Genomic DNA, 27,782 nt, shown 5'->3' with positions numbered 1-27,782 from the left:
GAGAGATTGATGATGGATTAATGCAAAAAATAATTTCCACAACCGCCTTCACGAACCTATCCCGTCCATTGGTTTATCCCAATCCATTAGGGTTGGTCAATGGATTGGATCAGATCGAATATCCAATCCATTTTGATAACCTATTAGATCAATTTTGGATCAACCATGTCCCGATCCGATTAAGCCTGACCCAAATTTACGGGTTAAACTTTTTTGAGCCCGATCATATCTTTGTAGGTTCAAGATCTGGGTCTTAAATTTTTATTTTATTTTGTTCATGGTGGACAAAGTTAACGGCCAACACGTTGAACTGACACTCCTAATGAAACTTGATAAATCAAAGGTATCTTTTCGACTTCTTGGAGATGACGATGCAATTTGGATTGACGTATAGTTCGACTTGTCAGACAAATTAGGTCATATGGGATTTCTCATTCTCTCCCCGATCAAAATATCTTCTCTCTTATGTCGATAAAAGTTGAATCCTATTTAATACAGCCCTGATCAATTGACAACCCTATTACATAAGTACACATTATTTGCGGCTTAAATTAGTCATTTTTAATTACAAAAAAGAAAAATAAACATTTGATAAAAAATAAAAAATGCTTTGTTGTTGCTTCATTGGATCATTTTATAAATAAAAGAAGAAAAAAAATCAATACAAACATTAGATTTGAGCTATAATAAATGGTCAAATATATCATTAGAAATCAACTATGAAAAATGATCAAACTAATGATGATATTGAGTGTTCATGTATAGATCTACCAAAATATCAACCTATAGGGTTAGCAAACGGTAAGAATACAATAAATCTAATTAGCGATTGCCAATTGGGACATTTTGATTGCATTCCTTATTAAAGTAGTTTGTCCTTAAAATGAAAGGATTGGTTGAATAAAGAATTAAAGGAAAATCAGGGGAGCGGAGCTAGGGTTTTACCCATGTAGGGGCAACTAAGAGTGAATTTTTTTTAAAATAATAAATTTTGTTGCTAATGTTATTTGTCACAGTAGCTCATAAAATTTTGTAGATATCGAAATTTTTTATGGGGGTAAATGCCCCCAATGTAAATCCACCCCTAAAATTCATAGATAAAACATACGAGGAGTTGATAGAACTTGAAATGAAAATTGTAACTTACATAAAATTGATCTTGACAATTAAAAGAATGGACGAACAAAGAAAAATATATGAAGAAATTTTAAATAAATATAATTTTATTTTTTAGAAATTCAATCTCTAAAAATCTATTATCCTAAAACTCTCACCCTTTGTTTGTAAGGGGGAGGTATCTCAATCTTTTGTAATAGTCAAATTTTTCTTTAATTAAAGATGGTCGTGGTGGCGCAATGGTGGAGAGGTCTTAATGTCGATGATGATGATGATGAATGTGTGACGATTGTAGTAGTGGTAGTGATAGCGACAATAGCTATGGTAAGCATTTTTTTAATCATAAAAAAATGACCATATGTAAACAAATTAGGGTTTGAAAGAATGATTAGAGGTAAATAAATTAGGGTTTGAACTTTGAAGCTCAAATAATTGCTCAAATCCAACTACAAATCATTTCTAAAGGCTAATTATTTTGTGTGCTGAAGTCCATTTAGTGGTTGGCAAAAAAAAAAAAATTAATGGATAATTTAAAGCCTTTTAATTTAGACACACTTTTGGGTACTTGGGTAAAGATTTCAAATCACTAATCAAGCTGATTTTAGTGGGCCTAATTAAGTGGGCCCGGCCCATTTGTCCCGCTCATCTCGTCTCCTCTCTTCCAAGTTCCAACTTCCAACAGTTCCAACACTTGTGTGTTCGGCTGCTTGTTCTTCGCAACTAAATTACAGTAGAGAGAGAGAGAGAGAGAGAGACCCAATTTACAATCTTGTTCATGCCATGGGCTTCGTATTTCATTCATTCTGACGCCTCGTAAGGTGGATTTCCATCTGGGTTTTCTTCTAAAATCAAGATCTCAGCCGTTTTGATTGATTTAAAGCTCCCCTCTTTTTTTTGTTTTTGTTTTTGTTTTTTCTTTCTGAAGGAGTCGAACTAGGAATGATTCGTCAAGAAGATGGGGAGAAGAACCCAGCAAAATTTTCTAGGGGAGGAATTACTAGGTCTTGGGGAACGACTTTTTCGGGTCAATCGATGTCTACGAGCGCTGGAAGTGCTGGGTCTCCATCAAGCCGAAGCGAGCCAGCAATGGCGACCCCAGTGAGCGAGAACACTTTCGTTCGGTTGAATCATCTCGATATTCATGGAGACGATGTTGGATCGCAAGGAGCTGTTGTGTGAGTTTTTAACTTCCCGAAATTCATCAAATTTAGGTTGATTGTTTCTGAGATTTGGTCTTACATGGTGTTCTAGGTTGCTTTGTGGAAAACCCACCTTGAAATTGAATGTGATTAGAATGATGGGTGTTGGGAATATTTTAAAATGATGAAAATTTTAGTATTTTTATTTATTTATTATTTTAGATTTCTAACAAGGTTGTTGATTTCGTTGTGCTCATGAAGGCTAGAATTGTTTTAATGCACTGTAGATGACTTATAATCAAATTTCTTACCTTTCTATCATTCCCCTTGTCGTTGTGAGGAAGACCCATGACCTTGTTTTCCGATAATTTGTTTGCTTTTGCATTGTATAACTATCTTTGCAGATAAAATCTTCATAGTTAACTTGTTTCTTTTTCTATAATTTAATGCATTGTGAAATGTATAGTAGAATTTTTGTTTCTTCGAGATTGTTAACGATCATTGATTTACTAGACAGTTGCAAGAAGAAGAAAAGAGGTCAGCGGGCATTGGGAGGTGATAAGAGTGGTAGGGGACTCCGCCAATTCAGCATGAAAGGTGACTGTTTTCTTCCCTTTTGTGCTCAGTTCATGTGCTTATTTACTAGCAATTGTGGGTAAAGAGACACTAGTCTTTCAGACAGTTCTCTGAAAGGTTTGATGTTGAATTCGAAGGGAAAAAAAAAAACCATTTACGATTCTTAGTAGATTTTGTTGTGGTAGAGAGTAATTTCGTTTCACCAAGTAATTATTTTTTGCTAGCTAATTAGTCATTTGAGCTCTTTCTTTACTGACTTCATATCTCTACCATGTTTACGATTGTTTCTAGTTTGTGAGAAAGTGGAAAGCAAGGGTAGAACTACATACAATGAGGTCAGGTTGCTTCTTGGAAATCATGTCCTCTACTTTTTTTTATTTCGAATGTTTTCTTCTTATGTTGTCTATACCGATGCTCATATTCATCCAAAAACAAATATTCATGGTGTGGATCATAGTGGGTAGCTTTTGTTTGAGTAGTTGATTGTTTTATTATTGTTGTTGCTGTATAACTTATGACTCAGTGGGGTGCTTTGTGTCTGCCTTTGAGTTCATTTGAGCTAAATTATATTCTAGTTGATTGGTGTTGCATGAGTGGACATAGACCTTAGTATGGAGCTATAAACATATGTATTCAATTAAAAAATGAGTCTAAAAACATTTTCTCAATCACTTGGATCTGTGACTTGGACACATGGAACTCTACTTTTAGGGATCCTAGCAAATGAGTGGCAAGACCTGAAAGGACAAATTTAGAGCAAATCCGATGAAAATCTAGGGAGAGGCAAATATGCATTAGATCTCCTCTCCTACACTTATTGGAGTTGGTTTCAGCATATCTCGTGTGTCATACTGTATTGGTCTTTATGAAATAGTAAGGGTAGGAGTGAGTACGTGAGGTGGATTCGACATCCCCCATAAAGCGAGAAGATGGCTGTTCAGGGGTCGTTGCACGAGTCAGAAAGGGGAGGAACTTGAAGGAAAAAAGGTAGGGGGGTTCCATGAGTGAGGGAGTGAGGGAGGGAGGGTTTAGAAAGTGAGTCATTTTCCTTTGTTATGCTAATAGCTTATTTATAGGAAAATGGGTTCAAAATGACTGAAATGCCCCTGTCCCATCCTAAGGTATTTCTTAGATAAAAGGCACCAAATAGGTGATCTTTCTGGTTGCAATAATCTCTTGGCTTCCAAAATCCTACATCCTTTTTGACACCGCCCTTTCATGTTTGTGCTTTTCCACCTCACTTATGGTTAGACCATGTGGCACCAATTAATCCGGTTCATTTTGCACCATCTACAACCTTCATATTTTAGCTTATTTTTGCCGTAAAAATAGTTCAATGAAATGTGTTTATGCATAGAGGTATATCAAGATGTAGTTTTTTCCTTTGATGTCTCATTCTGTGGGTTCTAAGAATTTGAACTTTTTCCAAAGTGGACTACATAATTCCTTTAGAGTGTGGAACAAAACCTGTTGAATACTTGAATGTGTATTTGACAAAGTTTTCCAACAAAGTGGACTACATTGCCCTTAAGGGTGTGGGTTTTTTTCTTTGGGATTTTGTTTTTGTTTCTTTGCTCATTTTTGTTTGTTTTTTTTTTCTTCAATTTTCTGTTGTTTTGTGAGAACCCATAAATATTTTTAGGGATTTTTAACATTAAATGGTAGGAGTGAAGTGATGATAACACAACATTTTCACAAAAAATTATGGGGACATCAGAGATCATGGACCTAGGTTGTCCTACATAAAAAAATATCTGCTAGCCAAGTGAATATGAAGATATAAATGTGAAACTGATCAAACTATCAAACGTAGAAATGTCAAATATTTGGAATTGCTCTTGATGTGATAAGTATAATATTGTCAGGATTCTCAGGTTGATTATGCAGTTTGATGGATTTGTTTAGGATCTAATCTCTTCTTAAACGGGCCCGTGTCCAACAATCATCCATTGCATGAGTTAATTTTTAGTATTGAACTTCTATGTTATCATGCTAGAGCATTATCTGTCATTTTCTAAGCCCTGGAATGCTTCTTATCCAAATCTAGTAGCTTTATGTTGAAACCTGCAACCTTTGGTTCTAGCCATCATTTTTTAGGTCTCCTTAGGGTACTAGCTTTTACCTAGGTCTTAATTCAAGTCCTTGTAATGTTGTATATTTGTTTTATCTGTATTCATTCCTAAACCTGAGTAATCAAAGTAATTTTACCAGGTCGCGGATGAACTTGTAGCTGAATTCGCAGATCCTAGCCATAGTCTTGCATCTCCAGACCAGGTAAGAGGGTATTGATCTCCATAAAAATGTGTTTATGTTCTTTGTGCGTGTCTACCATCTTATACCGTGGTTCAATAATCAGTTTTTTCTTTTGTTGACAGCAACAATATGATGAGAAAAATATACGACGGAGAGTATATGACGCCCTCAATGTCCTCATGGCAATGGATATTATATCTAAAGATAAAAAGGAAATACAATGGAAGGGTTTGCCTCGCACTAGCCTGAACGATATTGAAGAGTTAAAGGTTTGAATGGACCATGTTTATGAAGTATTGTGCAACAAATGCAATTTTGTGTGGTGATTGTCCTAGCTTTAATAGTTTGTGATCTTCTTCAACAAACCTAATTATTGCAGGCTGAACGTGTTGGGCTACGAAACAGAATTGAAAAGAAAGCTGCCTACTTGAAAGAACTAGAGGAACAAGTAAGATTTCTTATTTATGTTCTTTATCTGATCGACTTTTGTACTTTTAGGTGTTAATTTATTATTATAATGTGGTAGTAATTTACAAAGAAACACTTTAGAATGAGATTTTTCTTCTTTTAGCTAAAAATGCTAGGTGAGCAGTGTCGGTTCACTAACTTTTCCTCATCTTCCTTTTAAGTACGTAGGTCTTCAGAACCTGATACAACGGAATGAACAGTTATATGGTTCAGGAAATGCTCCTACCGGGGGTGTGGCTTTACCTTTTATCCTGGTTCAGGTACAACTGCTTAGATGTTTCTATTACAGGTTTTGCCGGATTACCCAACTAAAGAATTAATTAAATAAATTTCCACTTTTTTTTTTTTTTTTTTTTTTCCAATTGAAAATTTCTCTCTGTAAATTTGTCTTTATTAGGAAAACTCGGGCAATATCAAACCAAAATTGTTTAGTATGACTCAGCAAGATTTCAATCAGAGAGTGTGTGAGAGTGAAGTTAAAACATATCAACTGTTGGGGGAAACTAGAATGTACTTTTTAACTGTTGGGTTGGACTATAATGTTGAGCACATACATACTCTTTTTCAAAACAAATATTAACTTACTAAATTATTTTGTTTTACACCTTATTTGTATGTGTGCTTGTATTATTTATATATAGGGCTGGTCTTTGGAAACAACATCCTGCTTCATAACCAGGGTGCAGTGATGAGGCTACAAGAGTTGGCTACAGGAATGCTCTAGAATTGACTGTTGGCTGCGTTGAAGATTAATCATTGCACTAGGCTAAACTAGTGTGTGTAAAGAAGCTAGTGCAATAAACTAGGATTCAGTTGACCACTTGGGAATTAGTCACTTGGAGAGGTAAGCATTGGGAGTTGGTTAATACTTTGAGGAGAGTTAACAAAACATTGTATGCCCGAGACAAAATATATATAATAATAAGTAAAGCGCAGGGTCTTGGAGGGTTAGGTATAGTGGTAGTGGAAGATGTAATAGATGGTATTTTGTTGTTAAGAGAGTTAGGTGATAGGCTTTGTCGATTAAATTAGTTTTAGGAGAGGAGATGGTCAACATTATGAGTGGTTATGCTGGTTCACCCCAAGTAGGATTAGAGGATAGTTCTATGAGACAGTATTAGCTAAAGGTGGATGAGTTATCGCCAGTGTTTCAAGATGGAGAAGGTATATTTATGAGGGGAGACCTAAATGACCAAGGAGGAAAAGTCAATAAAGATCTGGAAGTATGCATGGCGGATTGGATTTAAAGAAGGAAATTGGACGCTTGACATCTGATCTGATATCAATAAATACAAACTTTATAGAGAAAATTGACATCTGGTGGCATTTATGAGTGGATTGAGTATAAGCTAAGGAGCATTCAGGATGCAAAAAAACTATAGGCTGAGATTTGCATTAAAAGTTGTAAGAGAATCACTGAAAATAGAGGGTGTCTAGAAACGTGACCGGGTACCACATGTTTATAGAGCATAAAATTCTAAGAACTTAAAATAAAATGAATTTAAAAAACATCTTGTTTTCACCGTTGGTTTGCGATTTTAAATTTGGGAGTTCAGCAGCCCTTTCCAAGTCTTAGATTGAATAAAAGAAAACTTTTTTTTGTATATTTTTTCAGACCTAATCTAAACCCTTACTTGTAGGGGCTGGAGGTGTCATTTGGACCTATGTGGCAGTCCACATGGCCTAAATGATAGGCTCGGTCCAAGCAACCTTTTCCCTAAATATATATAGATAGAGAGAGAGAGAGGGGTGAAGGTTTCCGGCTGAAACATTGGTTGCTTTGGTACTGAAGTTGATTTTCCGTTGGTTTCGGTGTTTAGGCAAAAGATGAATAATGGCCAACGAAACCATTTCTCTATATTTTTAGTTATTTCTAAAGGTTAGTTTTAAACATTGTTACTAGAATCCTACGCTATAGGATTTAAATCATTCCAAAATTATGTTGTTATTTCCTCTTTTTTGTTGAATTTAATATTTATATTAATTATCTGGGGATTTATTACATGGGAGGCTTATGCATTACCATGGTTTCAAAACTTGGTCAAGTCCAAGTCAACTCAGCTGAGTTCAAACTTGGTGGGCACCGAACGAGTTTTGTTAGTGTGTCAGACCCTCTTTGACTCGGTCCAAAACTGATCCAATTCAGATTTTGTTTTTGTTTTTTGGAAAAACTCGGGTGTGTCAACTGGTTTTGACCTTTTGATCATCTATTTCCAATTTATACCAGGAAAAACCCAATTATTTTTTCAACTTAAAAATTAATGTCAAATTAGTTTGAACCTGTTTGGCAGGGTTTGACTCATCTGAGTTAGATCAGAATCAGATCAGCCAGGTCCAACCAGACTCAGCAAGTATTGTTCCATCCGAAAAAACCAGTTCTTTAAACTATGCTCCTTATGCCATGTTCTGGGTAGCGAAGCGCCCTTCACATCTTCACATATGAAAACACTGTATGTTACCAATAGAAATGTGTTCTTGATTGTGGATAGGAGTTTTATGCTTTCGAAAACCTTTTCCCCTGGTGTTTTGTCAATGTCCTAGGCTCATAAGTACAGTGATGCCATGATGATAGTTTTGATGCTTCGTGAGCTATTTCACTTATGTTTTATTTTATTTTTGGCATATTTTTTTGAACTGTAGACACGTCCACATGCAACCGTTGAGGTGGAAATATCAGAAGATATGCAGCTGGTACATTTTGACTTCAACAGGTGAGTAACCCTAATGGCATTCCATTGATGGCATTTATTTTTGCCTTTCTGATATATTTTTTTTAAATGGGTAAAGAAAATTTTTTATTAATTAAAAAAGAGAAGTGGCCAAGATAGTCACCTTAGAACAAAGAACAAGAAGAATACAAATGAGAAGCAAAGAAAAGCACAAGGACTTCAACAACTCCTCACGAAGAACATAACGAATCCCATCTAAACATGAATTCTTCGAATCAAATGTCCAAAGTTGAACTATTGTCCGTCACTAGGTTTACAATCAATCGTACCCAGATGAAGAAACATAGTAAAATACATGAAAACAATAAGAGTTGATGACACCAGAGTCGAAACGTACTGAAATCCATAACAATTGGCTCACACACCGATATTCATATCAGCGATATCAATATAGTTTAATTTATGGATGTAGACCCAATTCTTTTCTTACTTCTAAACTGCCGAAGCAACTTTTGATTTCTTAACCCATGGTTTGTTGTGTTCTCTTTTACTAACTTAGATTTTATCGGCGACGATATCGCAGCACCCCTTTTGAGCTACATGACGACAATTATGTTCTCAAGGCAATGAGATTTTGTGAAAGACCTCAGGGTGATGGTGATGATGGTGCCCATGATTCTACGGCAAACGCAACCGAGGATTCCAACTTGCTTGCCATATATCAACCCTCCATTCCACATCCTTTGAGGTCGAATGCTGCTGCAGGTAGGCCTCCAACTTCACCACCTCTTCCAGGAATACTGAAAGCACGTGTCAAGCATGAGCATTAATCTGTTATTTTCAAGCTTTTATCATATTCGTCTGGGCAACCCGTTTCTCTTCATTCCTGTATAATGTGTAAAGTAATTAGCCGAAATTACTACCCTGCCTTAATAGATTTCTAACCAGTTGAAAGAATTGAGAGCAAGGGCAAGCGAAGCTCGTTCTTCAAGACTTCCAATGGGGGACTAGTCTGACAATAGTCTGGTTTAGAAATCCATGATTCACTATTATTGTTGCCAATCATAGTTTGTCTGTTTTATTGATGTAATAGTAGAAATTAACTTGATAGTTTGGACTTACAACTGCATACAAAATCATGGGATAATTAAACAAATGGTGGGCTCTTGTTGTGCAGCTATGTTTATCTCTGCACGCAATGTTTCTGCATCCATGGGGACCATATTTTTGTGTCTTTGTCGCTGTAGTCTTTTTTCCATTAAATAAAATGAAAATAAAAGATCCAAAATTCAAAGTTAGGTAGGACATCAATCAATTGCATTTCTTATGACTTTAAATCTGAACACATATCTTATCTGCATGTCACAATTCTCTTAGCCAAGTTGATTAGAAGAGTCCATGTGCTGCCCTTTTCTTCATTTCAGCTATGGACAGCAGCAGATTATATCCCAAAAATAATGGAAACCATTATTAATAAATTAAATTAGCATGTGATCCTGAGAAGGCGGCGTAGTTTCTTAACGCGGCTGATTGGTATTGAATGCTGAGAACCTTATAAATAAAGACGGGAAAATAAGAAAAACATATGTGAATTTGCACCAAATTCTTGAGCATGAGTCCGAATATGGCCTCAAAAAATGCATCTACGGAGTTGGGCCAAGTCCTGTGTCCTAAAGGAGACAGATGGGTTGGTCTTAAAGAGAAGGGGGAGAGTGGAATAGGGCAGGTATTATGTGGTGTGTGTCTGGAAGGTTATAGGTTGAGTGGGTGTATACTAACCTAATTGAGGCACAAAAAACTTTTGGGTAATGCCTATTCCCGTGCGGAGCTCGTGGTCGGGAGGAAAAATATTCAAGGCTGGAGAACATGCAAGAATGTCAATTTGTCACCTCATTGGCAATGGCGAGAAGAATCAGTTGTGGGTTGATCCATAGCATATTTTTTGATCGTGTCCATGAGAAACTCTTTTAAGAATTCTCTTATACATCTCCAAGCAAAGTTGAGTTCAATCATAAGAGATGATAGATGGATGCCTCCTTTGTTCGCTTCTAGTGATTGGATCATGTATATGGAGGATGAGGTGGCATGGTTGCCCTCTCCAATCGGGATCCTTCATGTTGACCGTGGAGCAGGAAAAACATCCCCAAGCACGGTTTTGCTTCGTGGTTGGCCCTTGTTGGGGGTTTGTGGACTCTATATAGATAGATTGTTGGGGGGATGTTTGCTATGTGCACAAGATCCCAAAGTTTTGTAGATGGGAGGCCAGACATGTGGGACTTGGATGGTTAACACTAATGGCTCATTTAGGAGGATCCATGGTAGGGATTCTAACAGAAACGTAGTTACTCTGCATGGGGGCTGTTTTGTGGTGTAAATCGGGCAACTTGTACGTGTTAGAAGCAATTAAGAAAGGTTTGTCACGTTCTATAATTCCATCGATCGTGGTGACAATGTTAGTGGAGTTGTCACTTTGGATTCTCAAGTTGTGGTTCATGGGCAATTAAGAAAGGTTTGTCACGTTCTATAATTCCATTGATCGTGGTGACAATGTTAGTGGAGTCGTCACTTTGGATTCTCAAGTTGTGATTCATGGCTTGGCTTACTGAGTAGAGCCCAAGCTCATTTTGCATCGGTTTGTGAAGCAGGAGAGGCTCATTCCTTTCTTTGATGAGTTTTTCGCTTTTTTAGTTATGTGCATAGAAGGATCATTAGTGGGGTCAATTTCTGAACTTCTTTCAAAATTTTCTCGAGATCTATCTATCCATCCCTCTAGTGAGCTTGAAGGTATTTTAAGGTTCTTGATCATATATGGGTTGAGGATTTGAGTTCCAGTAAGGGTCTAATTTTATAACCTATTGGATCAATTATACCCTAATTTTATAGGACTACCAATCTCATAAAATGTATGTAAAGCACAATGGTAGGGCCCGTGGTTGCTATAGTTTTGTGGGGAGACAAGTCTCATTGTTGCTATTGAGTGGGTATAAACATCCAATCGATCCATTTTATCGTCTTTATTATTTATCCTTTTAACTTTAATATTTTCTCTTTTACCCTTTTAATCTACTTCATTATTTTTCATTATTTACCTTTTCAACCTCAATTTTTTTTAATAATACTCTTCCAATTTTATTTATTTTTCACTTTTACCCTTTAACCCCAAAGACGATGCCCGTGTTGTAGGCATGGACAAACTCTAATTATATTATATAATTGGATTTGATCCGATTTAGACTTGAAATTGATCAGATCCAATCATTGAAAGCTATGTCCATGAAAGGAAAATTAATAATAGCAGTTGGTGGTGGTGACCCACCACACATGAAGCACACAATCAAACAATATCTTCTCCATGTTCTTCCCAAATCTTTCCTTCCTTACCACACGCACTACCACCAACTACATGAATGTACCTATGTATATGGTGTGAAAGAGAGATGTTGGAAAAAAAATGTTGAATGGATGCAAAAAAAGAAGATTGATTGTTTTTCGAGGCACGTTGTAACTACGTTTTCTTTAAACATTATTTTCCCCATTCCATAATTAAATTGAGAATGCAAAAAAAGGTTCTAATAAACACGTTCCCAGGATACAATAAAGTCTAGTCTCTTTGTTATATCCTACTATTTTTGCACTAACAGAAAGAGATCTGAACACTAAGATATTATGCCCTAAACAAGAGAGAGAGATTTTAAAATTGTAAGAAATCTATGATTTTTCAATGTCCTTAAAAGGGTTTTAAAATCTAAATTTAAAGAGTGATAGTATCTCTTTGAATAGGCACCATGATAATTAAGGGTTCCTGTTAGATAATCACTCCCTTCGAGAATAGACACTAACAGTTGTAAAAATCTTATTGACTCACGATCAACTCTATTTGACTCATGATTATACTTATTGAAAAGTCATTGCGTGGTCAAACCATATTGACCCACAATCTTGATCGTGATCAACCACTTTGAACCACCAATCATCTATCCAATTATCAAATATCAAACCTTGATGGTATACTTAACAAATAAGAAAGAATTCCTAAACATCCTTTCGTACGTAACGCGAGCGCACTAGTGCCCGAATGCAGTGACAAGCCGTCACATACAACGAAGTCTTTCTATTAAAAGAACAAATATTATAAGTGATAAATCTTTTAAAAGTTTGAGGTGAGTCTTACTTTTATTTCATATGTGATTAAAAAAATGTAGGTGTAAAGTTAAATTTTCATAATACTAAATTTTTCAAAGAAATTTGAATTCCTTCCAAAATATATAAAATTTATAAAAATACAAAAATAATTTAATAGTACAACTACTTTTAAACAAATCTTTTTTTTTTTTAATTTCAAACTTTTACAAATTTTAAAATTACTCCTAAACAAATAAATTACTTTTATGTAAATAAATCAAAATTAAATATAAAAAATTCTAAAGAGAGAGAGAGAGAGAGGAGAGACTTTCAATTGTCTTTCTGTCTTGTCTCTTTTATTTGCTCATGCTTCCATTGTTATCTGTCTTAAAGTCCCATACATGTGCGTGCGGCAGCTTAACCACCACATGAACCCAAACCAATGCTGTTCCCACAATCCCCACTACGTACCCACCCACCCACCCACAGTATCTCATTTAATTTCAAGGTACTAAAATTTTTATTTTGAAAATATATATACAATATTTAGATAAAATTTAATAATATTTAAAAATGATAAAAAGTAGGAAAGAGAAAAAGTCTTAGCTCACAAACCCAAAATCCGATTTGATAACATCAGATCTAGATCAAGCATTTGGGTTTTGATAAGAATCCAATTTGATAACCTATCAGGTTGGTTATGAATCAACCATGTCTCGATCTAGTCGAGGAAGTCTGATAAATGTGAGAAAGTATGTAAATGTACGAAGTTAATTTCGATCAAAATTATGTAGGAAAAAAAATTAGGTGCCTTTCAATGTCAATAATCAAGAGAAGATTCTTTTTTATTTTTTAATAACATTTTTAAGATGTTATGAAAATTTACTACTTTGAGAAAGTGCTAGTGGGATCAAGTTCCGATCAGATCGGATGGTGGAGAAGGTGTACTAGATTGGTGTGGTCAGTGAGGGAGCTAAGCATCACCATCTCATCATGATCAAACAATAATTGGATGTAGACCCTTAATTATAACAGTAATCCAGCTTCAAGGCCCACTTTCGTTATTATCTAGTTAAGATTAGAGAGTAATGGATTTCTAACATATTTGATCTACCATGATATCGTAGTCATTTGTGAAATAATTGTCATACGTGCATAATTAAACAGTGATGGACAATGATGGAAAATAGGGCTCTTGCAAAAATGGAAAATATTAACTAGCCGATGGTGATGGCGGCCCCCGATACAAATCTTCAAGCTAAAATGTGATTACAAATCCGCTATTAAGTGACAAGTAGAGATTAAAAAGTCATAGTGTGCCAGTAACATTCTATTACTTCAACGCATTACAGTCAACGACGATCTGAACCAATCTAATAAGAATTGGGTTCGATGATTGTCGGGTTGGATATTTATTGAATCTCAATATTTGGATCCAAATTCAATTAGATCTAGTATAGATCACAAATCCTATATGGTATACAAAATATAAATAAACCATTTTCTTTATTGGTAGATTATAAATAAGCTATTTATACATGTAAACAAAACATATAATATGATTTACAAACTTCCTCACATTTTATTGGATTTGGTCATGGTTGATCTCAAAAGGATCGACTAGTTTGTCGGATTAGTATCTTTTTTATATATTCTACTACTAGTTCATTTAGAGGTTGAAGACAAGGGTATTTAGGTCATATTTTATTAATCTCTCAAGAAGACCAAGGTCAAGGGTGGCAATACAATCTTTGAAAAATAAATGGAGGTATCTCAAATAGTCAAAAACTCACAAGGGTTAAATCTAAATTACCCTAAAGTATTAACAATATCCAGTCCAGGGTCGTATTTGTAATTTTCATAAAAGAGGGACCACAATAAGAAAACATATTACATATATATATTAATTTACCAAAAAAACACAAAAACCGAAAAAAAAAAAAAAAAAAACCTCACTTGGTTTCTCCTTGCTCTTCATCTTTGGCACGTGTGGAAGAGGTCGAACCAGGTAGCATTCCAACGGTCTGCCCATGTGAGAATCGTTGCAACTGTATCATCCGGGCATAACACCCATCAGGGAAATGGTTCAATAGGTGTGAGTGGGTCCCTTGTTCCGCCACCTTCCCATCATCAATCACAGCGATTACGTTTGCATTTCGAATCGTCGATAGTCGATGTGCCACAACAATTGTAGTACGCCCTGAGCATGCACGCTCAAGTGCCTCTTGCACGCATTTCTCTGACTCTGCATCGAGTGCACTTGTCGCCTCGTCAAGTAACATTATCTCCGCTTTCTTTATAAAGGTTCGAGCTATTGCAATCCTCTGCCTTTGCCCACCTGACAATTGAACTCCTCGCTCGCCAACCCATGTGCGGTACCCATCGGGCAATGACGAGATGAACTTGTGAGCATTGGCTAGTGTCGCGGCTTCAACGATCTCAGTCTCGGTTGCGGACTCACGCCCATATGCAATGTTGTCGTGTATGGTAGCGGCAAAGAGGCAAGGTTCTTGTGGGACCATTGCAATGTGTTGTCGTAATAACTTGAGATTGTATTTACGGATGTCCTTCCCATCGATTAGTACCTGATAAGATGTATCATATAAAGATGCATGAGATACATTATAACACGGGTTGTGACATAGAAGTATATGTTTAGAGTATATCAACTAGTATCTTCTATATTAGTACCCGGCCTGATGTTGGCTCGTAGAATCGTTGCACGAGTGCAATTACAGAGCTTTTACCACACCCGCTTGGGCCAACAAGGGCAAGTGTCTTGCCCGCACGGGCACGAAGAGTTAGGTCTCGGAAGACAGCAATGTCGGGGCGAGACGGGTAGGAGAAGTCGACATGCTTGAGTTCGACATCACCACGTAGACGCTCGGGAACAGGGGTGGCATCGGGATCGTCGGGTTCAATTTCAGTTTTGCGGTCGAGGAGATCGAAGACAGATTGCATTGCACGACCTCCCTTGATGAAGTCGGGAGCAAGGGTTAATGTCTCGGCAGCTCCATTGGCAGACACCATGAGAACCATGAACACGCGAATTGCTTTAGAGAAATCGGAGATGCCATGTTTTACGAGCCAAGAAGCATACCATAGCCCAAGGGCATAGGAGGCGTAGAGTAAGAATTGGGCTATGCCGAAGCCACTACCAGCAATTTGTCCTTTCCAGAAGCATCGACGTAAAGGTGTTTGAAGGTTGAGTGAGAAGAGGCCGACAATCTTTGCCTCTGAATTGAATGCAGCTACAGTTCTTACATTGGCTACAGCCTCGGCCGCTAATTGTGTGGCCTTGGCATGTGCAGCTTCTAAGTCACCTGAAAAGCCTTTCATGAACATTTTCTGCAGAAAATATCAACAAAAATTCAGTGAAAATTTCACCAAACTGAAATAGAGGAGAGGGGATAGGAAACACAAACCTGTAAAACAGTGGCAGCGACCACGACGGGGAAAACGGCAACAAGAACAAGGGCTAGACGCCATTGTAGAACAAAACCCGTGGTACAGGCAACAAGCATAAGAGCTGAATTTTGCATGATCACGGAAATCCGATCCCCAATTGCGGATCGGACATTGTTGGCATCAAGTGCCAGCCTCGCTGCAATCCTAGCACTCTCATTCTCTTCGCGATCGAACCAAGCCATTTCATTCTTTAGTACTGCTTCGAACATCGTCTCTCTAACTCGCTTTGTCAGATTCTCCCCAACAACATCCCAAAAGAAAAACTGTAGTGCGTTGAAGAGCAAGGCTGCCGAGGAGACCCCAATCAATAAATAGCAATACTTCCCAATCTCTCGTCGCATATAATCATGGTTTTGGCTGTAGTAAACACTAAGGACAGCACTGAGGACATAGGCGAAGAGAGCGCTTATGGAGCCACAGACGACAGAACCGACTGTGCCAATCAAGGCATAGGTCCATTCGGGAGAGTTCATCTTGGCAAGACGCCAGAAGGAGCTCGCTTGTTCTTTGAAGGGGAGCTTTTCGAGTCGGTAATTGGGGTGTGCACCATCGAGGGAGAGACTAAAGTCGGAGGTGGAGAAGTCAGAGAGTCGGCGAGAGTATGGGGAGCGGCCATAGGATGAATTTCGGGCGATGATCGGTGAGCTCACTGAGTTTCTTGCACTAGAAGGCCTGTTAAAAAAAGACCTATGTTTTACAAAACACTTCTGCAAAGGATGTGTATGATTGTGGGGAAAATCAATCCATTGGGAAAACGGTCACAAGAAAATGAATACCCTCAAAATGTTTGCCGGTGTTTGATTGCACCAAGGAAAATGTCGAAAAGAGTGTTGGTTTTTAGGGGTAATTGTGTGACAATAACATAGGATTTTCCTTCTCGATTAGAAAATCATTTTTCTAGAAAATTGGTTGGAGCATATTTGCTTGCCAAGAAGGAAAAATTATTTTCCAGGGAATCACATTTTCCTACCGAGTTTCCTGTGCAAATCAGGCATACCCCAAAGGTCTGTTTGTTTGCAAAGAAACTTGGCAAATGATTTGTCCCAAAAACAATTTTCTTGAGAAAATACATTCCGCATTTGATTGCACACCAAAAATCTGGTTCAAAGGGATGTGTTTCTCATCCTTTGAGAAATTCCCTATCTAAATAGTATAGAAAATATTTAACTGTGATCATGGAAAATTGGGCATCGACAGATAGTCAATTCTCGTCAAAATACTGAAACAAACACGTGCAATTTTATGTTTTCCAAAGAAATTAATCTTCCATAAAGATTTTTCAACTAAAAAAAAACAGATCATAATGCAAAAAATGTGGAGTCTACCTTGCACTACTCTTTCTGGCATTGTTGAGAGCGGTTTCATGAGCCATCTCCTGCATTCGGATTAGCTTAGCATAGACACCATTCTCCCCTTTTGCAAAGAGTTCATCATGAGTTCCAATCTCGGAGACACTCCCTTGTTGAAGGACGGCTACGTGGTCAGCCTTGCGGATGGTGGAGAGGCGATGGGCAATCACAAGAGTTGTCCTTCCAATCATGAATCGATCAAGGGCCTCCTGCACCAGTTTCTCTGATTCTGAGTCCAATGCACTTGTCGCCTCGTCCAAAAGCAGGATTGATGGGTTCTTAAGCATTGCCCTTGCTATGGCAATTCTCTGCTTCTGCCCTCCAGAAAGCTGCAATCCTCTCTCCCCTACCTGCCATGTTCATTTAATTATTTATTTGTAAATTAAACAGTTATTTTTAGTAATATTTCTTTGATTTCCTGATTAAGCCCAAGTACACAACTCCATATTCTCATTTTTGTGTTATTTTTTCAACTTTTCATTATTTTTTCCTTAAAAAAGGACCTCACCAAAGACTATTTCTAATGGAATTTATAAAAATAAAAAAAGAATATATTCAACCAAGAGTCCTTTTAAAAGAAAATACTGTAAAATCATTGTGAACATTCTAGTTTTGGCCAAAACTAGAACGATACATTGATCCCAAAACATTGAATGATGGATTGTCAAAAATGTTCCGAAACATTTGTCACCAAAACATTGCATAGCGATTGAATGTAAAAAAGACATATTGGGCTAATGAAAATCCAAAGAATCTTTTTACTATTTTTTTTTTTAAAGTATCTTACAATAATTAAATATTTCAAAAATTAGTATTCTAAAAGGTTTTGTACATGTTGACTGAGACAATTATTGTTTTTGAACAAATACTTGTTTAATTTGTAAATGTTGACTGAGATCATCTTATCTTATTTTAAGCTAAAGACCAAACACTTCCCCAAGATAGGAAGACTTTAAATGTTAGGATCTGTAAATTGACCAGAATGACCCATTTAAAAATTTGAAATCTAGATAAAAAAGTTAAAGAGCATTTTAGGTCCATTAAATAATCTCCTTAGTTCAAGATCCATGACTAAGTAACTAACATTCACCTTGTGTGCAAAATTACCAACTTTACCCCTCTAACTGCCAGGCAAGACCTTTTTTTTTCTAATTTTTTTAATTTTCTGTTAATTGTTAATGAAAAAAAAAAACATTTAAGATGCTCCTGTGTTTTCACTCAATAGTCTTGCGTGGGAAACAAACAAAAATAACCAAAATACCCTCCTCTTCCAACTTAATGCCAAAATCCTTGATTTTTTTTTCTCCTAATAACCCATTCATCTTCAGCCTTGGGTTTGGTCACAAGATGACTTTGCCAAGAGTTTTTGGCAAGAGGATGAAGATGAGGGTATTTCAGTCATTTTATTCTATGTTAGAATGGCAAAAATAGCCTTCCTAGATGTTAAAAAAGACAGACCTGGGTGTTGTAGCTTTCAGGAAGTTTTACAATGAAGGAATGGGCATTAGCAACTCTGGCAGCTTCTTCAATCTCAACTTGGGTTGCATCTGGTCTACCCAAGAGTATATTTTCTTTAATGGTGGTCGCAAATAAAGTGGGTTCTTGACTCACAAGCCCAATTTGTTGTCTCAACCATCTTAATTTCAATGTCTTTATGTCCTGCCCATCTAGCAAAACTTGTCCTGTTTCCCCAAGTTCATGATTTACATTAATTTTGCTAAAAAAAACATAGAAATAAATCAACCCTTTAACTAAATTTGTTGATTAATTACCTGAAATGGGATCATAGAATCTTTCAATGAGGGAGACAACAGTGCTCTTACCAGACCCACTGCTTCCTACTAAAGCAATTGTCTTTCCTGCTACAATATTTATGGAGAAATTGTTGAGGATCCGAACATCGGGCCTTGATGGGTATGCGAAATCAACGTTTTTGAGTTCTAAATGGCCTGTAACCTTCTCCAATTCCACACCTGACTCAGCATTTCGGTCGATAGTGGGTTTGTGATCGATAATGCGGAAGATCTTGGCCGCAGCGACTTTTGCCTTGGCGAAGGCAGCCATGCTTGGGGCAGCTTGTCCTAGAGCCCTACAAATTTTGGATGTTTTTTTTGCTTCAAATTTCAAAATGTGAATTTGATATATAAGATAAGGGAGAGAGGATTAATGGGTAATTAATACTTACAGTCCACCGATCATAACAGAGAACATGGTGGCTATGGCGAGTCCTCCATTGGTGTAATGGTGTCGAACAAGATAACCTCCATACCAAAGAAGAAGTGCATAACAGCAGAACACGGTGAAGTATGTCGCTCCCAATCCGATTCCTTTTGACAATCCAATCTTGTAGCCGATCTTTTGAGCCACTCTTAATGCCGAAGAGTAAGCCTGTAAGGCTCTCGATTCCCCAACAAATGAAAAAACTGTCCGAATTTGAACTATTGTCTGCAATTAGACTTAAAATCAGCAATACCCACAAAGAAAGAAGGAAAATTACATTAAAACAACAAAATTTTACAAAACCCAGAATAAAACACAGGCAAATCTATAAATATTGGGTTCTTTTTACATAGAAAAATACATTAAAAAAACTAAAAATTACAACACCTAGAATAATAATAAAAAGACTGGAAATTATAGAAAGTTTTGATCTTTTTACTTGTTCTGCAATGTTCCCTGCTTGTGAGAGAGATTCCTGGCTTTTGGAGGAGAGTTTAGCTAATGTGGTAGTGTGGATGCCCCCAATCAAAGCTATGAGAGGAACAACAGCAAGTGTGACAAGGGCTAATTGCCACACAGCAGTGAAACCCACCACAAATCCAGTCACAAAGGTAGCCATGTAATGGATGAAATTACCCAACTGAAACCAAATTACTAAATCAACCACATTTAATTGGATACAAAATGGAATAATTCAATGGATTTTCTTCTTTTTTTCTAACCTTCTCACTAATGGCATCTTGGACCATCACAGCATCTGTGTTAATGGCGAAAACTACATCAGAGGTTCGAACTTCTGTGTCGAAGTACTGAACATCTTGATTCAAAGCAGCTTCTAAGTACTTAATCCTCATTTTTGTCGATTGACGCTCTCCCGTCCACATCCAACATGATATCTCTGCAAATTGTCTCAAATTAAAAGAAGAAAAATAAGAAAACTTAAATATTTGAGACAACCAAGAACCAACCTGCCCATGAAGAAGCCCAAATCGCAGCACCCACCACAAGAAAGTAAAATGCATACTGTTAATCAACAAAGGAACCAAATTTACTAAATGGGTATTCGATTTTCTCTATAAAAAACAAAAAAACAAAATTCATATAATTTGATCTTCTATTACTACCTTAACAGAGTAACCAAATTTACTAAATGGGTATTTGATTTTCTCTATAAAAAAAAAACAATAAAAATGCAAACTTTGGCATATAAACTCATCTTCCATTACTACCTTAACAGAGTAACCAAATTACGAAATGGATATTCGATTTTCTCTATTAACAAAAAAAACAATAAAAATGCAAACTTTCTTCCTTGTAATTTGCTCTTCCATTAATACCTTAACAGAGTAACCAAATTACCAAATGGGTATTCGATCTTCTGTATTTAAAAAAAAAATGCAAACTTTTTCATAAACTTTGATTTACCACTACTACCTTAACAGAGTAACCAAATTACCAAATGGGTATCCGATTTACTCTATAAAAATAAGAAAAATGAAAACTTTGATCTTCCATTACTACCTTCAAGACTTCCTGCATCATCTTATCTATATTATTAGCATTTGAACCGAAAGAATTAACTAGATCAGCGAAGAACCGAAGAAATATGGGCAAAGAACATCCATGAATAATTGCTCCCACTGAACCAACCACCATTAAAATATAATCCAACCCATCTGAAAATCTAAAAAGCTCTCCAAATCCCACTGAAGGAAGAACAGAACCAGGTTTCTCTTCTTCAACAACTGTTTCCTTCTTCTTTCCCTCAGAAACCTCCATTGTTTCTCCTTCTCTTACTCCACTATCTACACTAACTTCTTCAACTACTAGTCCCTTAAATCCTTCTGTGTCGGCCGACACGAGCTCGAGTCCCTGCATTTCGACTACACCAGCGCTCTACCCTCTTTATCTTATTGAGAATCTTGTGACATCGTATGATTTCTAACTTTCCAAGCAAGTCCCTATACTTTCTCTCTATTCTTGATAGAGTCTCTTTGCAATTTTGCTACATTTTCTTTTTTTTTAAACTCCCTTTGTAAGTTTTTATTTTTACTGAGCACCCAAACAAGCAGATATGTATTCATGTGTGATTTAGAAATACCCCTTCACATTTTGGAGGATATTTGAGATGCCCCCACTATCTTCTCTTATAAACAAATGTAGAATGACCTAAATACCCTCATATTCAACCTCTGGTTAAAGAAACCCTTGATATTTTCAAAAATAAAAAACTCAATGATTTCATTAAAGCTCTTCAATCTATAAGGTAAATTAGATTTAATCTATTCAACTTCACCTACAAACCATCGTTCCCAATTTTGCCTTAATATTATTGAAAACCCTTAACTTTTCTATCTAAAATTACATCGTTTTCTACTTCTCTAAAAATTCTATCTAATTCTTGATATTTGAAGGTTGAAATATATAAAATTTTAGGAATGAAAACGAAAGGGAACAAATTATTAAAAAGATTGAATAATTGATTTAAAAAGAAAAGTGAAGAGTTTTAGTTAGAGGTTGAAGGTGAGGACACTCAGGTTTTTCATTAGTTCGTTTAAGAGGACTAAGGTTAAGAGGCAACTCAAATATTCACCAAAACATGGAATGGTACGTCGAAATCACCCAATATTTATTCAACTATTAAGTGGAGAAAAGCATCTCTAATAAACCCCATTTTTTAGTTTGGTTAACATCCATGTCCTCAGTTGATTAATTATTAGGATAATTCTACAAAATGTAAAAAAATAATTTATCTTTAAATACAAAAAAAATGCACCATTTTTATCGTCAATCGAGGTTTAGCCTTTTTTTTATTTATTATTCCATCTAGATCCAAATGACATTAATTTGATAAATATCTGTATTTTGTTTATTTGATTTATTTAGAGTATAACTATTACCAGTCAAAAATACAAAATAGTATCCAAAAGATTTGGAATCAGCCAAAAGAATTTTATTCTTTCATTCCACTTGATCCAGAGATGAAGATTATAAAATAGTAAGATGAAAGCTAAAAGAAAATGTGGGTTGAGACAGTAAAAGTAGATATGAACACATTTTCAATAGAGGAATATGTGCTTGCAAATAATAGAATGGAAGAATAAAACTCTTTCATTTGACAAGATTGTCTTACCTCGCAAGTGTCAAATAGGTTAATTGGTAATCTATTAATGATGGTATCATAACTTGGATTCAATTCTCACTAGCAATGAATCACCGATCTCATTAAAAACAAATTTATTAAAGAGAAAAAGGTTGTCTAACCTAATTTTATTTTCTAATTATTAAAAATATATTACTTCGATAAATTTATTATTCAAAAGTGTAGAAATCTATTTTGTTGTGATTTAATGTATATATTTTTTATTTGATTTTAAAAACTAATATTGAAATAAGAAAAAGTAACAAAATCGACATTGATTTTAGGTTTTTAATATACAAAAAGAAAAATTCTTGATGGTAATAAATTCTTTAAGTTGCAATATTGTTGGATACTAATTATTATTATATTAGGTAAGCAAGTGGCCAAGGATCGACAATGAACAGTTTCAACAAGGTTTGAACTTAGGTCGTGAGATAAAAAATCATCATTGTTCCAATAATTTTCTCTAAAATTAATTTATCATAGAGATTAAAAGAGTTTGAAATGATTAGTGTTTTTTACTAGAGATTAAAGATGAGGGCCTTTAGATAATTTTCATTAATTTATAGGAGAAGATTGAGTCAAGGGATATGTCAACAGTTTGAAAACATAAGGAGTATCTCATAAATTCACCAAACATAGAGGGGGGGATTTCTAAATGAGCTTTTCTTTAACTTTCTAAAGGGAAAACTGTTTTTCGGATATGTTTCTTGCAGTTAAAAACTTTCTACTTTTGTGAGAAAAAAATAAGAGAAAACGACTTTTGAGATTTTGACCAAACAGAGCACCAAAGAAAATTTTCGACAAGCTGTGCCAGTGTGTGTCAGTCTCTCTGAAAACTCAGAAACTTTGACAAAATGAGTTTTTTGACCAAACAGAATCTGAGCTTAAAAAAAAGAGTTATTAAATAACCGTCAGTTTGAAATTCAACTCTCCACCACCACCACTTCTTCTTCCTCTGCAAGCTTTGTTAAAAATGTAAATAAAGTTGTTATTGTCGGGCTGACTGTACTCCTTACTCTCAATATGGAAACACCTTTTGATTTCCTCGAGATTGGATACTTGTGAATTCCGCGGATTATGGATGGTAAGATGTGAAATTTAATTCAACCGTACCAGTCTGTCTTGTCTCCTTTGAATCTGGACTTTTTTTTAATTTATTGTACCATTGTAGTTGGAAAAACAGTGTGAAATATAAGAAAAAAAGAGAGAGCTAATAGTGTCCTCCCTAGGAGGATCACTTTGTGTCGTTGTCCTTCGCGTCTTTCTGAGGGAGCATGCTAACAACTCCAGGTACATAAGAATTGACGTGTACCGAACACCATCTTTAGTGATTTTGGACAAAAATACCCTTCTTACATGTGAATTTGAACAGTGGAATAAAAGCCACTTTAAGGGTTATTTTGACAAAAACAGTCTTGCTACAGTGACTAGAAATGACACTCGAAACGGTGATGTTGTAGAGAACCATCAGTATTCCTCGAGTCAGGTTAGTATTTTTGGGAAGAAAATTTTTAAAAACTTGCAACTATGGTTTTAAAACTTGTCCGATATGAAGATGACTCGGACGAGTTGTCTCAGTCTTTGTCAATCAAGCGACAAAGTCCACGTGAATCAATCGTCAATCATGTTACCTTGATTTTTTTTGTTTCTTAAAATAATCTCAACGAGTTCATAAAAATTTGACTTTTAGCTATTTAATTATTTATAATTTATTGAAAATTAAGTGCAGTAAACATGTATTAATTCATTTTATAATAACAAATTTAATTATAAAAATTATTTAACTTGATTTTAAAAGATTTGACTTACTCGAGAACACTGACTCGAACAGACAAACTCGATATCAATGAACGCAAAAAGACCAAAAACTAGTTTATCCAAGATTTCAAAATTTATTGGAGATTGAGTTGACTCGACATGATTTCTCTAGATTTCAAAAATAGTTAAGTGACAAAAAATATTATGAATCTCCCATCACATTCATCTAAGATGATCCATACAATATTTTAAAAATCTAATTTGAATTAATTGGGTTCAAAGTTTTTTAATAATCTTAATATTTATTATTTATATATAAATAATATTTTTGATCAAAATATATATTAATTTATCTTATAAAATAATAATAAATCAACTTTAAAAAAAAAAAAAAGGTACCAATTAGCTTAGTTGGTATAGTCTTTCGGTGATAATACTAGAGACTTGAGTTCAATTCCCATCAACACCGAGTTATTAAAACTCATTAAAAAGAATGATTTAAATATGAATATATAATTTAATAAAAAGGAACTAAATCGATATTTAATTTGAATAGTTTGAGATGTGAGGACAAACTGGGTATATTTGAAAATCATGCCACTACCAATGTTACTAGGAGGGAGATTTTTGCTATTTTGTTCTTACATGATTACTTAGTTATAAAATTATGACAAATTTTGACTTAATTACGCTTTACGTTATTGTTAATATTTGTAACACCCTTATATTTTCGAATTGTTAGATGTTACCCTTGACCTCATTCTTCTCTTATAGACTAATAAAATTATCTAAATACCATAAACTTGAACCTCCAAAAACAAAAACCCTTAGTTTTTCGATCAAAAATCTATTATCTTCAAACCCTATAATAAATTACTTTTAATCTATTTAGCCTTGTTTTAAAGCTATTTCTTTCCCAAATTTATTTCCCTTCAACTTCTCTAAAAAAATTGTATCTTGTTCTTAAGTTTTGAAGATCGAATTTTAAGGTTATAGATAAAGGCAATGAAAAAAAGTACTCAAAAGGTTAAAAATAATTGATTTGGTGAGAAAATTAAATTTTTTTTACTACTAATTGAAGAAAAGGGTCATTTTCATTAAGATATTTGAGAAGACCAAGGTTAAGGGGCGTCATGAGTTTGAAAACTCAGGGGTATATCAAACATTCACCTAACGATGGAGGGGTTTATGTAAATCATCCATAATTTTACGAGACTGCCTTGTAGAACTTGAGTAAAGTTCCGCTATTTTGTCAGACTCACAGTTAAATTTAGCGGCAGTCATGAATTTTCACTTGAGAAACCTTTTCCTTACATACTTAGTAAGATTTTCAACTTACTACGGGTCATTTTGGTCAAATGAAGTACCACATCAGCAATCTAACACCAAACCCTCTCAATTTCTTGGGAAAATTCAGATAAAAAATAAAATAATTTATTTTAAATTTGATCCAAGATTTTGAAATTGATAGCTACTGACCTTCCACGTTACTCCGAAACCTAAAATTGAAATTCACAATGAAAATGAAATAAAAAATTTTAGATTTTTTTATTTCATTGAATTTTGTCCTCTACAACTCTAAAACAGCATCGGATAATGTTTTTGGATGCCACATGATGAGTCTAAGAATCTTAGTGAGGGTAAAATACTTACTAACTTAGTAAGGCTAGTAGGATTCTTTCCACTTTTTTGGGCGCAAGTTCCGATGAGAATCGATGAGACGTCCATTTCATTCTGCAATTTTATCATAATCACTGCCAAATTTCCACTATTTCTCTTTGTCCAGTCTCTGTTATCGTTTATAATTCGCTATTTTGTGTTAAAAATAATTCCACTAGTTTTCTCTTAACTCTCGGGATCTACTTAAAAACAAAATGAAGAATTCGACTAAATCTAGCTAATTAATCCTCCAAAATGTTCAACTAATCTTATCCATTAATCTGTAATCTTCTTACCAGACTTAGTAACATTTTTTTAATTTTATTTTTTTCAATCTCATGACCTCTAATTCTTAGATATTAGATTATTCTCTACGCTTATAGAGGCTTTGATATCGATGAGTCAGATAATTGTGTGGTCAATGTAACTAAAATTAAGCTGAAAATGGTCCACATGTGAACAGTAGAGATAAGAAAGGCCACTTTAATCTGATTTCATCTCCTAAAAACAGAGTACAATTTAAATCCCAATTTGTTGGATTTCATATTTACACAATTAAGGATCAAAGTGTTTTCTCACAAGTCATTGGGACTCTAATTCATTTATATATATATTTTAAGAGACTGTTGTCACACCAACTTTTACTAACACCACCCAAAGTTCTATGCAAATCACGAAAGAATTAATGCACATCTTAAGATGCCGCCAACAAAAATTGGCATGGCAATAGAAACTCTATATTTAACTGTTTTTATAATATTTATTAGGATAAACACTTTCACCGTTGTGATTTGACTTAATTCTACGTTGACCTAATGTTTAGATAATTGCACTTACATGATCTATAATTTATCTAATGAGCTCACTTATCTCCTTTTGATCTACTCTTCGTCGATCAAACAATTAAAGAATGATTTTTTACATTTTGTAAAAATAATTTTACCTTTTTATAAATTCTTTTATAAGTAAAAATATACCAATGAATAAATGGGTTTAAGCATGAGAGTGTAGACGTTTTGATAAAAATATTTTTATAATTTTATTTTATTTTTTATATTATAATTGAAAAAGAAAATAAGAAAATAAGAGAGTAAAATAGTAAACATAACATCTGAATTTTAATAACGCATGTGAGAGGCGAGGTAAGCAATCATCAAAATGCGAGGGGGTCAACATGGAATTATCCCAGATCACAGGGGGTCAAAATGTAATTTACATCTTACTCTAGTTAAATTGTAACTCATTGAGTTGACTCGAATCGCCGGACACCGGGTCGAGTATTGTGTTCATCTTTTTTATTTTTTTATTAAAGTTAAAAAGTAAAAACTGTAACAGTGAAATGTTGTGAAATGACCAAACTACCCTCTCTTTAATGCGTTTCGTGAAAAGGGAGGGGAAATCTACTACCCTAGTATGAGGTCAGGTTTAAAAGTTGTTCCCCATTATGATGACGTAAGAGAAAAGACTAACCCTAACAACTCTGAAAACATAGATGAGTTTGTAGGTCAAATCTAGCACAATCAATTTGTTTGTGGAGCCTACACTCAAATGTTTACGGTCACTATAATTCTTAATTTATTAAGTTTACAATTTTGTTAAAAATATAAACACTCATCATATAACTTTATTCTTTATGTGTAAAGTATCTATTTATGATTTTTGGCATCTTCATGTTATTTCGATGAGTTGTGATAATATGACTCGCCAGGTGGCATACTCAAATGATTATATAACGTGGACAAATTTGGAAATGCCTTGGGATAGACAGTTCCCTCGAGATACACTTATTTAAATGAGAAACTGCAATCATGTATCGCATGGCGTATAGATTTACGATTTC

At 35.1% G+C, this 27,782-nt stretch overlaps 2 protein-coding genes across 3 annotated transcripts; one reads left to right on the top strand and one right to left on the bottom strand.

Moving 5' to 3' along the window:
• Nucleotides 1–1,780: 1,780 nt before the first annotated feature.
• On the top strand, nt 1,781–11,262 carry DPB (Transcription factor DP). 2 transcript variants are annotated; one of them, XM_086450749.1, is made up of 10 exons: nt 1,781–1,934; nt 2,042–2,291; nt 2,773–2,852; nt 3,123–3,166; nt 5,043–5,105; nt 5,207–5,353; nt 5,464–5,532; nt 5,714–5,812; nt 8,193–8,263; nt 8,805–11,262. In XM_086450749.1, exons 2-10 carry the CDS (start codon nt 2,056–2,058, stop codon nt 9,049–9,051), a joined length of 1,056 nt encoding a protein of 351 aa, XP_086306875.1. In that variant the 5' UTR covers nt 1,781–1,934; nt 2,042–2,055; the 3' UTR covers nt 9,052–11,262. The 2 variants fall into 2 exon arrangements, with proteins under 2 accessions (XP_086306875.1, XP_086306876.1); XM_086450750.1 differs by having other exon boundaries at nt 1,788–2,291.
• A 2,857-nt stretch (nt 11,263–14,119) lies between these two features.
• Nucleotides 14,120–21,273, bottom strand: LOC147395325 (ABC transporter B family member 1-like). Its single transcript, XM_086450311.1, has 11 exons — nt 20,902–21,273; nt 20,349–20,403; nt 20,103–20,278; nt 19,820–20,020; nt 19,346–19,605; nt 18,933–19,249; nt 18,619–18,842; nt 17,137–17,510; nt 15,769–16,483; nt 15,035–15,691; nt 14,120–14,928 (listed from the first exon to the last, which is right to left on the bottom strand). The coding sequence occupies exons 1-11, from the start codon at nt 21,256–21,258 to the stop codon at nt 14,296–14,298; spliced, it is 3,969 nt and encodes a 1,322-aa protein (XP_086306437.1). The 5' UTR covers nt 21,259–21,273; the 3' UTR covers nt 14,120–14,295.
• Between the last annotated feature and the right edge of the window lie 6,509 nt (nt 21,274–27,782).

This window comes from Akebia trifoliata, chromosome 8, assembly GCF_017979445.1.
Source record: "Akebia trifoliata isolate Shusen 1 chromosome 8, ASM1797944v1, whole genome shotgun sequence".
In the NCBI taxonomy this organism is placed as follows: domain Eukaryota; kingdom Viridiplantae; phylum Streptophyta; class Magnoliopsida; order Ranunculales; family Lardizabalaceae; genus Akebia; species Akebia trifoliata.
The sequence above is the reverse complement of the archived record's forward strand: the minus strand, read 5'-3'. Positions and strand labels throughout refer to the sequence as shown.

Excerpts from the sequence above, each read along its gene's own strand:
- DPB (XM_086450749.1), top strand. The coding sequence starts at position 2,056 with ATGATTCGTCAAGAAGATGGGGAGAAGAACCCAGCAAAATTTTCTAGG. Across the intron at positions 2,853-3,122 it reads CCGCCAATTCAGCATGAAAG|TTTGTGAGAAAGTGGAAAGC; the intron begins GTGACTGTTTTC and ends GATTGTTTCTAG. Across the intron at positions 8,264-8,804 it reads GTACATTTTGACTTCAACAG|CACCCCTTTTGAGCTACATG; the intron begins GTGAGTAACCCT and ends ACGATATCGCAG.
- LOC147395325 (XM_086450311.1), bottom strand. The coding sequence starts at position 21,258 with ATGCAGGGACTCGAGCTCGTGTCGGCCGACACAGAAGGATTTAAGGGA. Across the intron at positions 20,279-20,348 it reads TTGGGCTTCTTCATGGGCAG|AGATATCATGTTGGATGTGG; the intron begins GTTGGTTCTTGG and ends GACAATTTGCAG. Across the intron at positions 17,511-18,618 it reads CTGAAAGCTACAACACCCAG|GTAGGGGAGAGAGGATTGCA; the intron begins GTCTGTCTTTTT and ends TGAACATGGCAG.